Here is a 21,659-nt window from a genome sequence, read left to right as displayed (position 1 = left end):
ATCATTGATTAAGGGGAAGTATGGGATCAATGTCCTGAAATTTGGTTTAGAAATTGCTTTATATATATATATATTTTTTANTGGCAGTTCCACACATGTGGTAATCAAGATCTGCATCTGACCAAGGTAATTCATACCCCAATTTCTAATACCAGATTATTAGTATTATATACAGTGAGGTTTCTGAAACATGTAATTTACAAAAGAAAACTGTGTCCATCTTTCTAACCACCATAAAGTGTTATGACATCTAAAAATTTAATGATTGATACTCGAACCTTGAAACATTTTGTTATTTTTCTAGTTTAAAAAATTAAGATGCTTTTCAATCAAGTCAATACACAGATTTTAAAATCTAAAAATTGGATAAGCAGGACATTACATATCCAAATGATGTGCTTCTTCTATGGGTTATTTTAGGTCTTATTTGTCCTACTCGATGAATTAGAGATAGGCTATAATGAAAGAAAAGATTTGATGAAGAAGGAGGTGTGTGTATATACACACACCTCCTTCTTCATCAAATCTTTTCTTTCATTATAGCCTATCTCTAATTCATCGAGTAGGACAAATAAGACCTAAAATAACCCATAGAAGAAGCACATCATTTGGATATGTAATGTCCTGCTTATCCAATTTTTAGATTTTAAAATCTGTGTATTGACTTGATTGAAAAGCATCTTAATTTTTTAAACTAGAAAAATAACAAAATGTTTCAAGGTTCGAGTATCAATCATTAAATTTTTAGATGTCATAACACTTTATGGTGGTTAGAAAGATGGACACAGTTTTCTTTTGTAAATTACATGTTTCAGAAACCTCACTGTATATAATACTAATAATCTGGTATTAGAAATTGGGGTATGAATTACCTTGGTCAGATGCAGATCTTGATTACCACATGTGTGGAACTGCCAGTCAAGAAAGAAAAGTTGACAATTGTCCTTGATGTAGGGGTTTCTTAGTATATAGGGCATGAATATAGATGTGTATATACAAACATGTGTATATGAAGTACTTTTGCAGACTTTGGCATACAAGGTAGTTAAAATGCAAAAGAACTTTGTTGACACAGATAAGTAACCTTCAATTCCTTAAATTCATGTTTCACTGGAGTCAGTTGACACAATCTAAGAAGATTTAGAGGGAGAGGAAGTGGGTCTCTTCACCAGGCTAAAAGTAGATTGGCCAGCAGCAGATCACAGATTGATTCCTATTTAATCAGCATAGAAACTTTGACAACTCTGCTTCCCTTCCTCCTGCAGCCTAATGGCTCAGGTAGCCCAGAACTCTTGAATTCAAATGATCTACCAGTCTCAGCCATCCTAGTAAAGAATTACAAGTGTATACCACCATATCTAGTCTCAATATTTTAAGACTTCTAAAATGATTTTCCTCCTTCATTTATAGCAAGTAAATCAAATTTTTAAACTTTTGAATAATGAGAATATTTTCTTTTTATTTTTTTGGCTGAATGGGCCATGATATATCAATTTCAAAATCAAAAAATGGATTTTTTAAAAAATTACTTCTTGTTTGCAGAATACACAGATGACAATGCCCTGATTCCCAAGAATTCATCGGTTATTGTAAGAAGAATTCCTATTGGAGGTGTTAAATCTACGAGCAAGACATATGTTATGTAAGTATTTATCAAATCTTGTATGCTTACATATAAAATATTTTAGTGGTGTTATGAGGTTGAGAGAGAGCATACCAAAAGTTAAATTCAGATTTTGGGTTCTTTTCCTCTCAACTGTCCCATTACTAAACAGATCATTAGTCAGTACTAGTTTCTTTTGGTGCCCCTCCCTTTATTAAATTGCCTTTTCTGTCTTAATTAGTATTTAATAACTAGACTATAAGGAAATGTTGTCCAAACACTGTAAAGATTACTGTTTTATATTTAAGAAGGATTTTTTTTCAGTTCCCTAATTAAAATTGTCTTTTCCTCATTCACATCCATTTTGCTGTGTCTCATTTACCCTCTAACTCCTTTTTCCCCCACTATTGATTAATAACTGTCTTTGGGCTAAGAGACTCATCCAAATCATAGGCTTAATATTTTATAGCTGCATGTTTCTACTTTCACAGTTAAAAAGTGGGATTTTCCTTATAATATGGAAAAATTCAAGAGATTTATGCTGGTAATTATTGTATCGGCATCAAGAGTATTTAAGCTATATAACTTTCTACCAGTCCCAAGCATTTGTTTCATTCCTTACTCCCCATACCAGTAAGGGCTCTAGTTAGATGGAATAAAAATTGGGAACAATCTAGAATTTTAAAAATTCACAGGAGAGAGCAGAATAGGCATTGAGTAATTTGGTGCTGTTTGCATAACTGGCAGCAGAATGATAATGACCTAGAAAGGAATCAGAATTACACGACTGACAGAGATTTGTTTCCACTTTGAGAGTTGAGTGATGGTTTTGTTTTTAATTGTTGACCAAAATGTTTCAGTGAAATAAACCCAGTCAAACTTGAAAATTCTGGAATAAGTCACTGATGAGCAAGAGTAAGACAAGGCAAATAAAAACATTTTTGGAGTTTTAACTCATAAGTAAATATTTCCTAGGAAATATTCTTAAAAGGTTAGGTCCAGGTCTTTCACATTTGGGGATCATTTTAGTATAAAAGACACAACACTATCTTGTATTCATAGCAACCAAACGAGACACATTCCAAAGGTCTTTAGGATTTAGCATTGTACATTAGACTAGTACTTAAAAATAAGCTGACACATAGTTAGTGATTTAAAGCTTACCAAATGCCAAATAGACATTATCTAACTTGATCTTTCTTGATGGCAAAACTTGCATTTTTAAGAAATTACAAGTAGAAAGTTAATCATTGTACTATAATACATGGTATAAATGACTTTCAGGATTTGGTTTGTGATTTTTTTTTTCCTCTCCTAGAATAGTGAACATTGTTTCCAAATAAATAATGCAATCTACCACCAAACCTCAGGGAAATTTTTAGGAGGTACATGGCAAATAAGCAGTTGCCTTTAACAATGAGACTTGCAACTTGCATGTCAGTTTACTACACATAACATACAAAACAACTTTTATGGCACATAAGATTTCATTTGTAGTAAAAATTCTAAAATCTGTAAAAATGCTTCTGAATTTTTTTGTTAAGCAAATATTGGAAAATGAAAACTTTCTTTTGTCACAGGACTTCCAAATCGCGCACAATCCTAGAAACTCCTTTCAGGTGATATTCTAACACTACTTTATAGTGAACATAGCTTAAATTTTAAAATAAGATGACCATGTAAGGTGTATGTTTAGTAATACCCCCTGGTGTGTGGGCTTCTTTAAAGGAATTTCTGCTTGGGCTTATGCATACTCTTGATCTCTCTTCCAGTGTTCTCAGTAAAGCACATTTTACTCATTCTTTTTAACTGAAATACTTTGTCCAACTGTATATGCTATCATTTCTAGATGGGAATTTTAGCTTAATTTGTTTAAAAACTTATCATTTAATCCTTTGTCACTGGTTTGGGAAATTAAACAGGAAAACAAGTGTAGGCCTTAATGCTTGTTGCCAATTTTAAGACTATCTGCAGCATAGCAGTTCCTCAGGGACTCAAAACCTAAATCTTAACTACAGATGTGCCCTGCTTTAAAAAAGAAAGAAAGGGGGAAAAAATCAAAACTCACTTAGAAAAGTGTCAAACAAGACTTCCTTATTCTAAATTCAAGCTCTGCTTTTAAAATAGTATTAATCTTCTAGGAATAAGATATTAAACAATAAAAGCAAGGTACAACTGTATTATAATTCCAGAGCAAGACTTTTTTTTTTTTTACATTTAATTCATACCTTAATTTCACAAAGGTTGAAGACATCTAATCAAATTAGATAGTATATTTGTTACTACTAAAATTAATAAGTGGGTGTTATTCATAGTATCAAAAGGAACTATATTTTTATGTATGTGCAATATTAGATATATAATAAGACTCATCAGCACAGATGTTCAAGAAATATTTTAACACTGGGAAAGAAAATCTATTGGATATTCTAACAGGGCTTGTTTTGTTTTTTAGAAGTCGAACTGAACCAGTGAGTGGAACCTCAAAAGCAGTATGTAAAAACACAATCTCACACTTTTTCTACACATTGCATTTAACTTTAAAACATTTAATGTAGCAGTGAAATGTGAATCCGTTTTAGAACTTTTCATTTTTCCCACTGCAGTACATCTTGTAAATACAATGTATTTGATTACAGTTTAGTTGAATATTATATTTATACCACAACTTGCACACTTCTATTGTAGAAACTGATAACTTGTGCCAGGAAAAGCACTGTATTTCATATTGAATATGATAGACTTCCTGTATGACTCTGTGTTGTACAGATAATGTATGATCCTTTTTAGATCCTGTAGGTTTAAGGTTTGCACTAATGAACATGATGCCATGTTCTACATCTGTCTGTCTATAGTTAGTATTTTGTATGTATGTATAGGTTGTTGTGTGCTTCTTGTTTTTTGCAATAAAAAATGTTTGGAGTGTATACCTTGCCATTTTCACGTTGTATCACTTAGTTTTTGTTAGATTTTTTTTTTCTGCCTGCCAAATGGCTTGAAAAATGCTATAGAAACTTCTGTGAAGTTTTATTATATTGTTAAAAGTTTGATGTTTCTTCCTAACCTAAAATTTAAACACTCATGCAAAGAGCTCTCCAGGAGCATTTTGATGCAGTTAAATTATTTATCTTCTGCATTTGGAATATGAGCTCTTTTTCTTTGTTTAAAACTGTGCTATGAAATAAACCTTGAAATTGTGCCCCTAGTACAAAGAGGTGTTGGTTTAACTGGGTATGCAAAGTAGTTTTCTGAAGTTTTTATTATTTGGATCTTCCACTGAAGTAAGCAAGTAGACTTAAATATTCCGATTTTTAAAATCAGTCCCTCTTTTTGATGGGGATTGGGGGGGGGGAAGGATTTGGAGGCATTAAGTCATTAAGGTGCTATATAACTGTAGATGGACCCCCAGCTGTAGTAATTTTGTCAGCAGTGGTTTTTCTTAACCTGGTTAACATTTTTTTAGGTCAGCTGCACAGGTTATACCACCAGTTTGACAACAGCTTGGGTAAAAGGCAGCAATATTCTTTTAGTTGTAAAAAGTAACTTGATCTGATTCAAAACACAAGGCTATAGTAAATGGTTCTCTAGATGTTCTACTTCTCAAACTCCATACAGAATCCAAGTTCCTTGCTCTTTTATTTTATCATTTTAAGAACTATTTATTGATCTTCATCTAGAATGGTGTATGAGTCATTACACTAACCCTATATATATCCTTGGTTCTCATATTTTAAAGGTTTATGAGCTTTGGGCTTGTATTCTATAAAGAATATAGCCTTTAGTTCTCATTGAACTAAAAATACTGATTCTAAGCTCACAATTCCTATATTCAGGGTTCTTTTTTTTTTCTTTTCTTTTTTTGGTTTTTTTATTTTGAAGCATAAATCTGTAAAACTGTCCAAATTTCTGTTTTTGCTGGTGATTGGTTTAAAATTGATTTTAATGCATCAGTGTGTATCCAAATGCTAGCACAAATTAGCCTAACTGTCCTGGTGACTGTAGTAGTTAATGTAATGCATTTGTATAAACCACATTTACAGTAAATGAACTAATTCAGATGAAACTTTTATTTCTTGAAAACAGAATTCTTTTCCTTTTTTTGTTTACTAGCATGTGTATAAACACAAAATCACATGTTCATAAATAAAGTTAACATTCTTTTAGCCTCGTGTGTTCCCTGGCATGTCTGTATTACACTTTTAAGTAATAGTTTATTTTGAGCTAATTTTTAGGTTTTCATTTGTTTTATAAAAAGAATCATTCTTTAAGGAATAGCCGTTTAACATAGGTAAAAGTGACCTAAAATGGAGTCTTTATTAAATTCTTAGCCCCATTTGTATTCTTGGGGTATACTTTATGACATTAAAACTTAACCATTTTCGACCATCTGTAGAGAGAGTAGATAAGTATGTATTCACTGGGCATAACTATTAAAAAGTTGCTGCCTAACTTTATAAAACTTAAGAATTACATGGATGGAAGGCACATACAAAATTTAAGGCATAAACATCATAGACTGAATTTATCCATCTAGTTGTTGAAAACAAATATGGTATCTAATCAGTTCTCTAAGAGAACTTTCTAGATTGCCTTTATTTTGTTTAGTCATCCATCCATGTTGATATGAAAAGTTGCTGTCTATATATGCTGATATTAAACAATGAGAAATGAATTTTATATTACTTGAAAATTGAGAACAAAGCCAGTAAAATGGTGTGTATACTCTGATTTAAACAATTGCTCACAGAATCAAGACCACTGACTAGATGCAAAGAAGTTGGGTTCTTTTCATTTTAGCAGAAATTTACACATAAAGCAAGACTGAGTCTGTAACATGAATCATTGTCACTTTTGGGGGGACTTTAAGCAATAGTCTTCATTAACTCAAATACTTTGACAGTAGCTGCTGGTTTATTATTACCTAATACTTGTGAATTCCTAACTTTTTTTTAATTGCCATTTTCCACTTTTAGAACCTTTGAAAATATGTGGAAAATTAAGTTGGATTTTTTTTTTAAGTTCCAAGTACTTTATTTATGATAAATTTGGCTTTTGTGGATTACAGTCTACTTAGGTGTCACAACACCTCAGTTAAAATAAATCACTGTTTAATAATTTGGGTTTCTTTTCATATAAACCAGAACCTATCTAATTCATTGAGAAGACAGTTTGATATGCCTAGTAATGTTCAATGGGAGGCTAAAATGGAAACTAAAATGAAGGTGAGATATGGTATAAAAGGGAGAAGGTAGCCATATCTTCTGATGTATTGGGGGTAGGAAATACACCAAGGAATTAATTCTTACAATTAGTAGTCACTCATTTTATTTACAACCTCTGGAGGTAAGAAAATTATTATTCCTTACAACCCTCTTCCCTCCCAAGGAAATCAGGTCAGTATTCACAAAATTTAGCACAAAATTTGAATCATATTGCCACCTTAGATCCAATCAGAGACAATATGAACCACTTTTTAAAAAGTTATTCATTAGTTCCCCATTTAGAAACTAACATAGATGGTGGTTGACAGTGTACCATGCTTTAAATTTCCTCCAAAACTGATGTTCAAATTTTTTAGATTTTGATCAGTTTAACTATTGAGTTGGAATAGGTCCAAACATATATTTTGGAAAAATGCCTAAGCAAGACATTAAACAAAGAACTATTTTCTCCTATTTCCTCATTGGAATATTTGCTTTAGGCAAATAACTTAGTTTTGTTTTTTGTTTTTGTTTTGACATCTTAAATCAGTTAATCTCTGTGGCTAAAATTTAGTTACCCCCATATAACATTTTACACATGAGCAGGTCATTATATACATGCTCTTATTTCTATAGTGAGTTCATATCACAGTTAACTTTAGCATACATCATGGAGATGTGTTTCCTCCTACCTGGTACTAAAAATCTCATTTTAGGTAGTAGAATATTAAAGGTCTTGAATAATTGAAAATACATTAGGGTAAAGGGGTCCCTTATTTCCTAGCAGTTGTACACCTTAATTCCATTTGGCTAGTGGTGACTTTCTTAGAGACAGTGAAAATCTTAAAAGTGCCTTTCCTCCAAGGGTGAAAAGGTTCATGCCTCATGGTGATTATTTTCCTCACCTCTGCAGGATGTCTTATTTTTCCTTCCTCCCCCACCCACCCCCACATTTCATTTGGCATCTTTGCCTTTAACATAGCTTTTCTTTTTTGTTCTCTCTCTCTCTCTCTCTCCCTGCCCTCCCCTCTTTAAAGCAAGAAGCTATTGTCAAACTCTTCAGGAGAATAGGCACATGTATGCACAATAAGTGACATTTAGATGGGAACAATCTTACAATATTAAAAAACAGTTCTGATTCTTAGACTACCTTTTATTTTAAAACTGTCAGTTGTGGCAGTGTGAAGGTATGCACTTACAGTGTGAATCAATCAGTCATGAACATTATCAATTAAAGATAGGAGATTGAAAGGTGTGCAGTTTTTCTCGTACTTTTTTATTATAAGCTTTCTATTTGATAGTCTTTCCTATCCCCATTCTCTTTACTGTAACTAAAACCCTCACATTATCTTGTGTATGATATATATCTGCATAGATATATATAGACACATTTATGAGAGGGATAAAATAGGATCAAATACACTTTAACTTCACAAGGCATATGGTAGAAAAAACATGCTCTTTAGAGAACTTAAGAAAATGCCCAGTACTTGATTTTTAAACAGAAATTAGGGGCTTAATTATCACTTACAGATGTTTTCAGTGTGGAACTTGAATGTGTGTTTAATTTTTTATGAACAGATTGATGACTCTTCTGCGTCTATTTCTCTGGCCCAGCTTACAAAGGTATATATACATATATATATTCTTGAACCCACTTGTATTTTATTATGAATTATTTTGTATTTGGTGGAAATTTTTCAAAGGGGGGAAATTCTTAATTTTATTTGGAACAAAATGTACTTCATTTTTTTACTATCCTGTAAAGAGTAGTTCCAATTTTGGGAAGATAGGGGAGTACCTTATCAGCCTCAACATAATGTTGGAGTATTGCTCATCTTCAAGACAGAAAGAAGAAGCACATGAAGCTACATTTAGCAGTTTTTTCCTCATGCATTTTTGTTTAATTTTACATTGGAAACTAACAAAGTTCTGGAGGAATTTCCTGTTTGGCTGTATGTTATGTGGACTTATTTAAACAGCCAAAATAGAAGCTTTTCCTTAATACATGGACAATCACATGATTATTTCTTGGATTTCTGAATTGACCTGATGGCCAATATTTTGAATGTTTCAGTTGCTTGGTTTCTTTGGGTTTTTTTTTCCAATTTATAGACTTTTGTAGTCTGTCTGCAGTAGACAAGTTAAACAACCTAATTTGTTTGAACACAGACTATGTAAATTGTGTAAGTGTATATAACTGTTTATAGGAATATACCAATGTATATGTTTGGCATATGGGCAAAATGTTACCTCTTGAAACTGTTGTATATGCCATGTTTTGCTATAAGATTGCTTGCATATTCTGCTCAATAATGTGTACCTTTTGTTTGGGAAAGCACTAGTGATTTGACTGAACTGGACAAATAGAGTTACCAACTTTTCAATAAGTAAAACTCACTTCAGAGTAGACAGATGTTCATTGAAGGTAAAGCTAGAAGTTCTCCAGCTTATAGCTTCTCCTGTTCCCTTCCTCCCCCCAACCCCCAGACTGTCAAGAATTTTCACAATCTTACATGCTTTTGGCAAACCATAATAAACCAAATTAACACAAAAATGAGCTGAAAAGATGGATTCTCCATTAGTGCTGTCCCTACCCTGTCCTTGGTTTTGTTTTAGCTTGTGTCCATTTTTTCCCCAAAAAATGTGAAAACTGTCCTAAGAGTGAACATCTTTTAAGTTATTGTTTTTGAAGAATAAACATTCAGATAACTTCATAACATAAAGCAGGTTAAAACTGTTACTTACTTTAACCTCTTAATGCGGTGTGGTTTAGCATAGAGGCAATGTCTTTAACAGTTTACTGTTTTATTCTTATGTATTATAAATGCCATATTTGAGTTTTTGGTCTATTCCTACTAATGTTTTTGCAGGGGGGGGGGGAGTTTGGGAGGATTTTTGTTTTGTTTTTTCATTTTTCTTTTTTTTTTCATTGTAAACTAATGTTTGGGTTCAAACAAATTAGTTGTTAAACATCTGTAATCAAATTTTCTGTAAATGTTAATGTCATTCTGAGCTATGTTAATGTTAAGAAAAGCATTGTATATGAAATTGACAATAAAACATTGAAACTGGTTGCTTGTTTTGTGAATGAATGTAAAAAGGTAAACCCAATGAATGGCTGACCTGAATGCTAGTAGATGCTTGAATTGAAGATTCAAATGATTAGGAGTCACTCCCTTAGACCCTGCTTGTATCTGGACTAGTGTATAATTAATTATTAAAATGGTAAATCTTTTCCAAATTAAGTATCTAATATTTGAAAGGTAGTTCGACATAAGTTTTAGACTTAAAATGATGAGTAATCACTTATCTTGTAACTTGTAGCCATGTATAATCATAATCTAAATATTAATTTCTAGTTCCAAATATAACATATTGAGATTTCGATACTAAAGTTATAATCCAATAAATTATAGTCATAACATGGAATTTAAGACTTCATCTAAGGATAAGAACATCCAAAAGAGTGGGTTTTTTTCTTTCTGCACCTTAACATCAGTCATAAGTTTTAGAGAAGATACACAAGTCTTATTATAAAGTACAAACAGGGCCTAAGGTTTTGAGTGCCCCCCAAGAAATATTTCTCAAGTAAACAGACACCCAAACATCATGTAATGGCTTAAGGAACTCCCCAGAGCATCTTCAGGAGTATATATGTAGCTTTTTTGATGCAACTTTAGTTAGATGCTGCTCTTTACAGGATTGGATGAGTGGTGTTGTCTTTGGCTGTGTGGACTTAAATGTGTTTCTAATGTGTGTGTCAAATAATTACCTGTTAAACAGACTGCCAATCTGGCTGAAGCCAATGCTTCTGAAGAAGATAAAATTAAAGCAATGATGTCACAGTCTGGCCACGAATATGATCCGATCAAGTAAGTTCTTAAGTTGATCCTTTGCAATAGTAAAATGGGTGGGGATTTTATTCGTATTTAAGGAAAAAATACTTGGGGGTGGGGGGGATGTATGTGTGTGTGTTTAAGAGAGAGAGAGAACATACCTCTGTGTCTATATATCTTATTTTTAATTTCAGTTACATGAAGAAACCTCTGGGTCCACCTCCTCCATCTTACACCTGTTTCCGGTGTGGTAAACCTGGCCATTACATAAAGAATTGCCCAACAAATGGGGTAAGTTGTGAATCTTACAAATATGTATTTTATGAGCATTCAAGCTTCTACAAATCCAAAATGTTACTATAGTATGAAAACTAATTACCACTGCAATATGTTATTTTATACTTGAGTAATAGAATGAAACAGTTCCCACTGTGGGATAAATTAGTAACTAATGAGAATTCAATTCTTTAAGTTTAGCTTCATATACTATAAATGCAAGTGACTTAAAAAAAATCAGTAGCTAATAGAAGTTTTAACAATTCATGTGAATATACTAAAAACCATATGATCGCTAACAAGGAAAATTAAAGATCAGTCCTTTTATCTGAATTTAGAGATCATAGACTTAAAGTTGATGGAGTTCCATCTAGTCCAATCTATTCTGTTTACAGATGAGAAAACAAGCCCAGAGGAAAAATATTACTTTCCCAAGGTTACATAGGTAGTTAATTAAGTGGCTGAGCTGGAATTCAAAACCAGCCTCCTTGATGAATATTAATTTTTTTCATGGAGCATTTAGGTAAACTTCCTTAGAACTCTAGATAATTAAATATGAGTGCAATGTTAGCTCTTAATATACTGAAGTTATATTTTTTATGTATTATCCCTAGTGAGGAAAATATCAACTAATTTGGCTAAAATTTTAAAATTCATATTAGTTTACATGAATTTTTTTCATAGCCTCCTAACTCAATTCCATTTGTTTTGAGTCTTTGGTTATGTTCAAATGCAGAAAACTTAAAATAATTTGAGGAATTTTAAAGCTGACATGTTTTGTCACAAAATTAACAGACTTATGAATGACTCTTAGCTGATTCCCTAATTTTCTAGATGAAGAAAGTGTGAAGATTAAATAATTTGTCCATTATTACAGACTAGCTAGACAGGGTCTGAGCTGAGCCTTTATCTAGGTTTTCAGTTTCCAGATATGCTGCTCTTTCTAATGCACAATGTTGCCTCTTTACTGAAAACATTCTTTAGTATTTAACTCTGATGAGACTTAGCACATCCCACAAATCCAAATAATAGAAAATACTTCTTTCTTAGTTTTACTTATTTTGCATATGGTTAACTGAAAGAGAGACACTAATATATATTAAGAGGCAATAAGGTCAGTGGTCATGTTAAATCAGATAAAATTTATTGAAGTCATTAAGTTAGAGTTAATTGCTTAACGTTTGTATTAGGGCACAGACAGACATTTAAAATAGAATATAGTCCTAATTTCATATTTTGCTTTTTTTTTTAAATAGTTTTACATGTGGGCTGTATAGTGAAGCAAATAGAAGATTGTTTTTATCAGATTTTTACTTTCAAAAACTTTCTAGGTATTGAGTTACATGGAAAAACATGAGTTGTAAAATTTAGTAAAAACTAGTGACCTCAAATTCTTATTTCTGAACAATTTTTTATACCTTATCAATAAAAGTAACTGACCTTTAGATCTACATTATTTTTAATAGACTTCACATTCATTACTTAATTTGATTCTTTCATTAGCCTTATAAGGAAGTTAAAAACAGATATTATTTAACTTCATTTTACAGATGGAAGCAACAGGAGGCTTAAGGGTTGCCCAGTCATTGAGTATGAGAGACAGGATTTTGAACCCCACATCTTTTTTTTAAAACCTCTACCTTATGTCCTAGAATCTGTATTATCAGTTCCAAATCAAAAGAGCAGTAAGGCCTAAGCCAGGGGTCGGCAATGTATGGCTCTCGAGCCATATCTGGCTCTTTTGAGGGCCAGATATGGCTCTTTCTGCAGGAGCCATAAAGTCAATTTTTTTTCAGGCGCTGTTACAGGAGCGCACACTGTGAGCACTGTACAGCTCTCACGAAATTACATTTTTAAAAACGTGGTGTTTATGGCTCTCATGGCTAAAAAGGTTGCCAACCTCTGGCCTAGGCAATGAGAATTAAGTGATTTGTCTAGGGTCATACACTTAGGAAGTAGCAGAGACCAGATTTTGGGCCTGGTTTTTAATCACTGAGCCACCTAGCTACACACATGCACACACTGAGCCACCTAGCTACACACATGCACACACCTTTAAAGTAGGCATTAGTAAACATTCATTTTCCTTAGTACTTCCTGGTAATGTGCATTCTATTTTTCATCCTTAAGCTTTTAGTAATTAATAGTCTGTTGTCTATGATAACATATTATTATCATTTCAATAAAAAGAACATAAAAAAAACATAAAAAAGCAAAACTACTTTTCAATACTATTAACCCTAGGTAATCAAATTTAAATTGTAATACCAAGGAAACATTTATTAATTAAAAAAACACTTATTTGGCATCCTATTTCTTTTGGTACTTGTGTAATCCTGGACAACTCATTTAATTTTGGGGGTCTCAGTTTCCACATCTGTAAAATTAAGCTCTTGGACAAGATGATATCTCCTATTCAAAAATCTTAATTTGTGAGGGACAGTGTTTGTACTTTGAAGTCAACTTGTGTTGGTGTGTTTATTTTCGTGTAAAATTTTATGAAGACTAGTAAAGAAACCTCTTAACTTGAATGAGTAAATCAACATCCGAGATAACTTGATCAATGATATTTTATTTTTTTTAGAGATATTTTAATCACTATTTTATCTGATTGGAAGGGATATCAGGATTATTGAATTGAAGCAACTTTTTGCTTAACCAAAGCACTTTAAAAGCGCCGTTAGCATTTTAAAATTGAAAGTTTTCTCACAAGGTAGTCTTAGTTGTGGTTTCATTCTAGAGTTAAATGAAAAGACTTGAATTTGGCTTCCAACTTTAACTAGCCGCATAAATTTGAACAAATTATTTAATAATTTAAAATTAAATTAGTTAAGTATAACTGATCATTTACACTATCATAAAGCACTATATAAATGCTTGAGTGATCATTAGTAAAAATAAAGTTTGGCTAATTATATTTTGTATTATTTTGACAAATGAAAACCTTTTTTTTGTTGTTTTTTGTTTTTCTGATTAGGATAAAAACTTTGAATCAGTTCCCAGAATTAAAAAGAGTACTGGAATTCCTAGAAGTTTTATGATGGAGGTGAAAGATCCTAATATGAAAGGTGCCATGCTTACCAACACTGGAAAATATGCAATCCCAACTATAGATGCGTAAGTACTCAGGTTAGAGGTGGGGCAAAAATGTGACCTGTGGAGATTATAGGTCCCAGGGTGCAATGCTTTTGTTTTGTTGCTTGTGAGTTGATGATTTAGATCCCTTAGGGAACATTGTATGCCAAGACCTCTGGTCTCCACAAGTTGCATTTCTATATTAAGGAAGAGAAGCTGCAGTCTGCTCCATTTTAAGCAAATTTTAAGTGGGTTTTGGGATTTTGTAAAATTGTCCATGTGGGTGCCCCTTCCCTTGTAGTCTTCTAATTTTTCTTTTCCTGGCATTCCCTGCCTTCTTCCTCATTCACATACATACTTGCACATGTTCCCTCAGATTTATTTTTGTTGTAAGCAGTTTATTTTGAGAGTAAGGGAATTTACATACAAATCATCGTGAAATTTGAGTTATTGATTTTTTGTCTAATGAGTTTGGGACAAATTGTGTATTAGGGATTAGAAGATTAAATGTGCCGAGTACTACATTAAGCTAAAATGTGACAATTTCATATTATTTTCAATATATTTATTGTAAGTTTTAAAATCTCAACTTCAGGAAGGTTAGGTATTAGGTGAAATTGGTTGTGTTTTTAAAAGCTTATTTGACGATTAACTTTGTTTTAGGGTCATGTACACTTAAGAAAATAAGGTAGGACAGTTAGTGTTAAAGTCCATAATATTAGTTTTGTCACCTGGTAAATTCAAATCTTTTTTCTGCTGGTTTAGCAAGTATTGTTACCGACCTTATTCCATTTGACATTTAAATTGTCACATATAGAAGATGAATTATATGTTTTTTGGGCTTTACCCTGAAAGGCAGACTGGGAGTGGGTAACTACAGAGACATGAATTTTGATGAGAGGGTAAAGAAACATTTCCTAACACTTAGAAATGAATTTTAAAAGTTAACCAAACTATCTTTGGAGATACTGAAACAGAAGTTGAATGGTGGAGCTCTTGTCAAAAATGCTGAAGAGGGAATTTATGGGTCAGGGAGAAATTCACCTTAATGTTCTAATAAGGTGTCTTACAACTCTGCAAGGCTTTAAGAAAATATATACTGTATGAGGAATATGGAATACAGATAACCCTTGTTCTCCAGATTTTTTTCCCTTGCCCTATACAGTGTTAATGTGCAGAAATAAAACACTTCTTAATATTACATTCAGTAAATGTTTGTTATGGGAGCTCAGTGAGTGAGCCAATAGGAGATATTGAAAATGATGCACATGTTTGAAGTAGAATGAAAAGCCTAAAATAGTAAAAAAAAAAAAAAAAAAAAAAGCTTGGAAAATACCATTGTTTTGTTTTAGTTCACAGATTAGATTATGACATTTTTTTCTTTTTCAAATTCACCCTCCCCTCCCACTTGTACCCTGCTCACTTTACCCATATCATCCACTTTATATCAATCACTGTCCTGTGTTTTTGTGGTTTCATATCAAAGCAGCTTGAGCATATACTGTCTCTACTTCAAAGACATTATATAGAAATTTCCAAACAAATTTTAGCTGAAATTGCTGATTTCAGCCCAGACACTATATATTTTAAGAGCAGACCGATTCAGTTATATTTTACTTAAATGGGTTAAAAGAATATAAGTTGTGGTGGAAAAATTAACATTGCCTGTGAACCCCAACTAATAATTAACCTCTGCTTTTGAAACCCCTCTTGAATGCTGAAATACAAAACCCCCTTGTGCCAAACACACAACAGATATATTGGGGAGAGATGGGAGACCAAAATATTTTTAAATGAAACCTTCACCCTCTCCACTAACACCGCTGGTAAGCAACTCAGACTCTTCTGTTTCTTTCTTTTTTCTATCCTCTCCTCCTCTTCTCTTCTTTTTTTTTCTTTTTTTTTTTCTCTCTCTTGGGCAGTGGGAGACTCCTCTTTCACAAATTGGGAACAATGGGGCATAAGCAAATTGATACTTATTTCTGGAATCGTGGTGATGTCTATGGAGCAGCTGCAACACAAATAACACACCTAAGGTACCCTACTACCAATACGTACAGCTCAGATTCTTTCATTTTTCCGCATTGAGAGCTACACACTGTTCCTTAAATGAAATGGAAAGGCATTTCTTTAAAAACTTAAGGCCTGACATTCCTGTTCTACAAATTTGCTAAATTGTGCAAGGGAAAAAAGGGTGGTTGCAGGGGAGGGATTAGTAATGTTTGGAATCTAATGGCTTTTTGGTGATCATTTAAATTTATCAGAAGGGTTTCCATTTCTATAGCACATTTGAATATAATACATTTCTACTAAACACATTGTACACCCAGATGAGACTGTCAAGGAATGTCTGGTGGAGTGTCATTTCATCTCTTTGTAGCACATGTTCAAAATCCCAATCATTTAGTCAATTATAAGGCAATAATATTCCATGATGCTGACTATGAATAGATGAATACATTCTTTCAACACTGATCGTAATATAGACTTGTCTTGAAATCTGCTGCTGCTTACTATGAATAGATATGCATGGTGATGATATAAATATTTCCCTTAAAACTATCTCTTCCTGTGTATTGTGATAGAAATACTAATTCTAGTTTTTCATTTTATTTGTGTTAACTTGACAAAGACTGGCATTGATCCAAATGGTAAAGACTAACAAAAAAAGTCCAAGAAAATTAATAAAAATAAGGAAAACAGTGTAATAGATTGGACTATATTTCTAGAGACCCGAGTTCTAATCCATGTTTTATCTCTAACAAACTTCATAATTTTGGTCTAGTTTAATGTCTCTGGACTTCAATTTCCTTATTTGTGAAAATGACAAGGTTAAAACAAGAGGCTTTCTAAAGTCATTGTCATTTTCCACCCCAAACCCCACCCAAAAAAGTTCTATGATTCTGATTTGCCTAGCATTAACCACTGCCCCAAAACATTTTTGCATAGTTTACAAAAAGCTACTTAAAGAAACTACTTCTCTGATCATTTTGAACATATGATATTTGTCTAACTTGCTCTTTTGTTGAATGACTCAAGTGGCTATAATTCATTGCTTGTTACTACATTTGCTTTCCATTATGTAATGGAATATGTGGCATGATTTAGAAAATGCTAAACCTTACTGACAAAAGTCTTTTTAAAGGTCTTAATTCTTTTATTTCAGAGAGGCATATGCCATAGGGAAGAAAGAAAAACCACCTTTCCTACCAGAGGAACCATCCTCTTCATCAGAAGAGGATGACCCTATCCCAGATGAATTGTTATGTCTAATCTGCAAAGATATAATGACTGATGCAGTTGTCATACCTTGCTGTGGAAACAGTTATTGTGATGAATGTAAGTTCTGTTAAATCTAGAAGTGGTGTATATATATATTCCCAAATATTCTCATTGGGATTACCCATGCTATTTTTATGTATACCAAATGTTGCAATTGAATGAAATGAGGTAATGTGAAATATTGTCTATTTTATCACAGGTAAGAAATTTAAGTTTAGAGTGGATAAACATTCAGCAAAGTAAAAACTACTTTCATGAGTATTAACTACATTTGTTAGGACTTTGATTTTCTCCAAAGTATTCTTTGTATTTTTTGCAGTGATCTTAATTAGAACCAGTTATAATATTGCTATTTTGCCAAGAAATGAGTGATTTATAACAAGAAATAGAGGTTGTGATTAACAAAACTAAATTGCCATATTCATAGATCATATGTCTAGGCCAGTGATGGGCAAACTTTTTAAAGAGGGGGCCAAAGGAAAGGAAATGCTCATCTGTCAGTCTGTTTCTTTCGAAGTTTCATTATATTGTATTCATGTTTGCCCACCACTGATTCAGCGGAACCTACAACCACTTTTGGACAGTGTTAGAATTGAACAATGGTCATTCCTGTTGTCAACTTAAGAAACTTAGGGATAGGTGATTCATGGTTCTGGTTTTATTTTAATTAGCTGACAAGTGTCATCTATTAATTGAAGTAAAACCTAAGGAGATAATTCTTTTACCTCTATTATTTATTTAAAACAATTTCTTTTTGATCCAAAAAACTACTTATTTCCAGTTATAAGAGCTATCCTGTGGCTCCTTTTCTTACTCCCACCCTAAACCCCACACCATGGAAAAGAAAAAATGCTTACTACCTGCAATTGACCACAGGAACTGTCTGTTCAACCATCCCCCTGGTCTTTAAGTCTCTTCCTATAATTTCATTATCCAAAGACTAGTATGAAAAGTATGAAAGTATTTAAACTAGTATCAGTGATGCTATCTGAGAGATGATATGAATATCAATCATAATTTATCATAGGACAGAAACAACAGTAAGTTTTTATACTAATCCAGAGGGATTATTCCTTATGCTTTAATGTTTGCTTAAGCTATCCTTTGTCCATAATAAAAACAATACTCCAGTCTGAGGGATGACTCAGTGCTTTTTTCTTAAAAGGCTTTGTGGGATCATATTAAAAATATTTCAAATGGCCTAAATTACATGCAACTATTTAGCTTTCCTTCTAATCAGAACACTGATTTGCTAACTTAGATCACTCTAATAGATTAATTGGGTGGGATTTTCCTCCATGAAGATATAACTCTTGCTCCCCCTCCCCTGTGGGCTATTTGCCTAACCAGAAATTACATTCTTTATGATCATTTATTTTGACTTACTCAAAATAGAAGAAAGACTTCCAGGTTTACAATTATTTATTTTCTCTTCAAGATGAGAATTATGGCAGTCTGCCAGTTTTCTAGTGCAGTGGCTAAAGAAAAGCCAACAGCACTTAATCTATCATTCCCAGTTTCACCCTTGAATTGTTTTGAAAGTCATGAGTAAATATTACCTAGTTCTAAATTCATTTACAGCTAGTTTCCAGGTTAGATCTAGAAGATCCTATGCATTTATCAGCAATTTGAAAAACTTTATATTTATTTTATGAGACATTTTTAAAGTAGGAATCTCATTAGCATCTTCATTAGGAAAGTTGAAAGCAACGTTATTCTTTGTCTTTAATTCCAAGAATTGTCTCGTAATTGTAAGCAATCTTACTCATTGTCTAACTCGTTTCCTCTTGTTAATCGATTTAAGCTCTTACTGGCTTTTTAAGCATTTTTGTAAGGTATGTATTCCCCAGATTCTTTTTGGCCTTAATTTCTGGTTAGTAGCAAATAACCTTGCTATGGTCCACCATGGGTCTCCTTGGTAGTTTTATCCTTTCCTTTCAAAAAATATTTGGAGTTCTTGAGTGGACTTTTGTTTTTTGGTAAGTTTTTTCTTCATGAATGGTCTTTTTTTTATGTCGTATAGACAGGTAAAATAATTTTCTAGCATAATGGAATATGGGATTTGGGATTAAAAGGTGTGTTTGAATATATACGTTATACCATTTATTAACTATGTAACTTTGGGCAAATCATTTAAGTCCTTGGACCTTAGTTTCCTCATTTGTAAAATGTAGGAGTTGAAAGCTAGATGACCTCTTAACATCCCTTCCAGCACTAAATCCTCTGATATCTGATATTATCCAGTACTTTTGTCCAGTTTTTTCTGCTTTACTCCAATAGCGACTATATCAGGGATTAGTACTTCAGAAGTTTTGTGGGTTTTTTTTTATCCCATCCATACATTAAATTATTATTTTATATGTAGATGTGCTCCTCTACCCCAAAAAATATATATCACCATGGTTAGCCTTCTAGAGTGAAACAGTAAACTAGTCAACACTGTTTCCTGTTTCATTCAAGTATTCACAAATTTCCATAATTGTCAATATCAATTCTACTTTGTAATCTGAAATATTTGACATCCTAAATCCTAGAATGAAGAGTTGTAGAAGAAAAGCTAAAGGAGAAACTGATTTAGATTAGCACTCTGATGATATAGGAGTATTAGATAACAGACTTTATCAGCATAGAATATATAAAAGGACTTATTTGATAAGTGTGTTTATAAGGTCCATGGTAAGTTTGATTATCCTTTCTATAACTCAAAATTGTCTTGAAACACAGGTATAAGAACAGCATTGCTAGAATCAGATGAACATACATGTCCAACTTGTCATCAGAATGATGTATCTCCTGATGCTTTAATTGCCAACAAATTTTTGCGCCAGGTAAATATATCCTGTCCCATTTTTCTCTTCAGTATGAAAGGGTATCTTTCCACTAATTACCAAGAAAATTCTGTATGTATTAACATACTAGGCTAAATGTTATATTTTAACATAAGCTGTTTGGTTTTTGCAGGCTGTTAATAACTTCAAAAATGAAACTGGTTATACTAAAAGGCTTCGAAAGCAAATACCCCCACCCCCACCTCCAATTCCACCTCCAAGACCACTGATTCAGCGGAACCTACAACCACTGATGAGACCTCCAATTTCAAGACAACAGGACCCTTTGATGATTCCAGTGACATCTGCATCTACTCATGCTGCTACTTCTATATCATCATCCATGACTCCTAATCAATCTTCCCTATCCTCTGCTGTACCTATAAATCAACCTTCTACTCCAGCACCAGTTCCTGATATAACTGCCACAGTGTCTATATCTGTCCATTCAGAAAAACCAGATGGGCCTTTCCGGTAAGTATTTGTGTTTAATCTATTAGAAAACAACTAGAAAAGTTAACGTAATCATTTTTCTTTGCCTTGTTTTTATTTTTACTTCCCTTTTTGAATTGCACATTGGCCATCATTTGTTAGTTTGGATAATATCAGTTGAAGTTAAAAGGAAATATGAGACTTCGTCCATCTCCACAAGGAGCACAAGATGTGAAGAGAACTTACAATATCCTAGTTAATAAGTGCCAAGCTAGTTGTACAGATAATAAATGCTGTGGGAGTTCTGAAAAGCTGAGGTAGTCAAGGGAATATTCATTTCATAAATGAACTTGACTCTGAGGGAAAGAAGCAGAAAGAACAATAGAATTGAAGTAATGGGGAAGTGCCAGAATTTCTTGGCTCCCAGTCTAGTGTTTTTCCTATTTAAGATAGGAGCAGGGGTTATAATTACTCCAATTAATTCTTCAGTGTTGAAAGGTTGTTTTTTTTTTCTTTACTTCCCCTATTAACTTTTGGGTATCCTCATAACCCTCATATAGGCCTGATCTTTCTGTTCTCATCTGTATTCTGTCCCTAAGAGATTTTATCTATTCTTTTGTTTTTGACTCTCAAACAGTGTTGCAAACTCCATCTGCTTTTTCTGTTTTAACCTTGATTTCTTGTATTTCTTTTCATAAGTTGTTGAAAACATAGTCTTATCTCTGATTTTCACCATCACATTTTTTGTGTGCATGGTAATAGCACTAACTAGATTGAAATATCCTAGAAGACATCCCTCCCAGAATTCTTCTTAGTTTGAATTTTTAGCCATTGTCGAGGAATGATATCTAAATTTTTGAATCATTGTTTACTTTCCTCTTTCCATTTCCAAGGTCCTGTTTCTTAAATATGCCCATTTTTATCTAATCTAGGTCAAGTATTTTTGTTCACGTGTCATTCTCAATGAAAAAATCAAAGTACCTTAATATCTCTCACTATCACAGATAATTTCTAAGTTTCTTGCTAGCTTTTACAATGCATGGTTTTATTTAGCATACTATACATAAATATATTTTTGTCTGCCACTACTAAAAAGTAGGGACAGCTAGGTGGCTCAGTTTGA

The 21,659-nt window shown here is 32.8% G+C and overlaps 1 protein-coding gene across 2 annotated transcripts in view; it reads left to right on the top strand.

Moving 5' to 3' along the window:
* Positions 1-21,659, top strand: part of RBBP6 (RB binding protein 6, ubiquitin ligase) — a 37,804-nt gene that overhangs the window by 6,182 nt on the left and 9,963 nt on the right. For both annotated transcript variants that reach the window (XM_044658159.1, XM_044658153.1), the window contains exons 2-10: positions 1,543-1,642; positions 4,059-4,095; positions 8,386-8,430; positions 10,591-10,679; positions 10,838-10,934; positions 13,897-14,036; positions 17,161-17,333; positions 20,001-20,104; positions 20,238-20,578. In XM_044658159.1, coding sequence (XP_044514094.1) covers positions 1,543-1,642; positions 4,059-4,095; positions 8,386-8,430; positions 10,591-10,679; positions 10,838-10,934; positions 13,897-14,036; positions 17,161-17,333; positions 20,001-20,104; positions 20,238-20,578 — 1,126 coding nt within the window. The remainder of the gene's footprint in view (positions 1-1,542; positions 1,643-4,058; positions 4,096-8,385; positions 8,431-10,590; positions 10,680-10,837; positions 10,935-13,896; positions 14,037-17,160; positions 17,334-20,000; positions 20,105-20,237; positions 20,579-21,659) is intronic.

Source organism: Gracilinanus agilis, chromosome 1 (genome assembly GCF_016433145.1).
Source record: "Gracilinanus agilis isolate LMUSP501 chromosome 1, AgileGrace, whole genome shotgun sequence".
Taxonomy (NCBI): domain Eukaryota; kingdom Metazoa; phylum Chordata; class Mammalia; order Didelphimorphia; family Didelphidae; genus Gracilinanus; species Gracilinanus agilis.
This window is presented reverse-complemented; position numbering and strand designations above follow the sequence as displayed.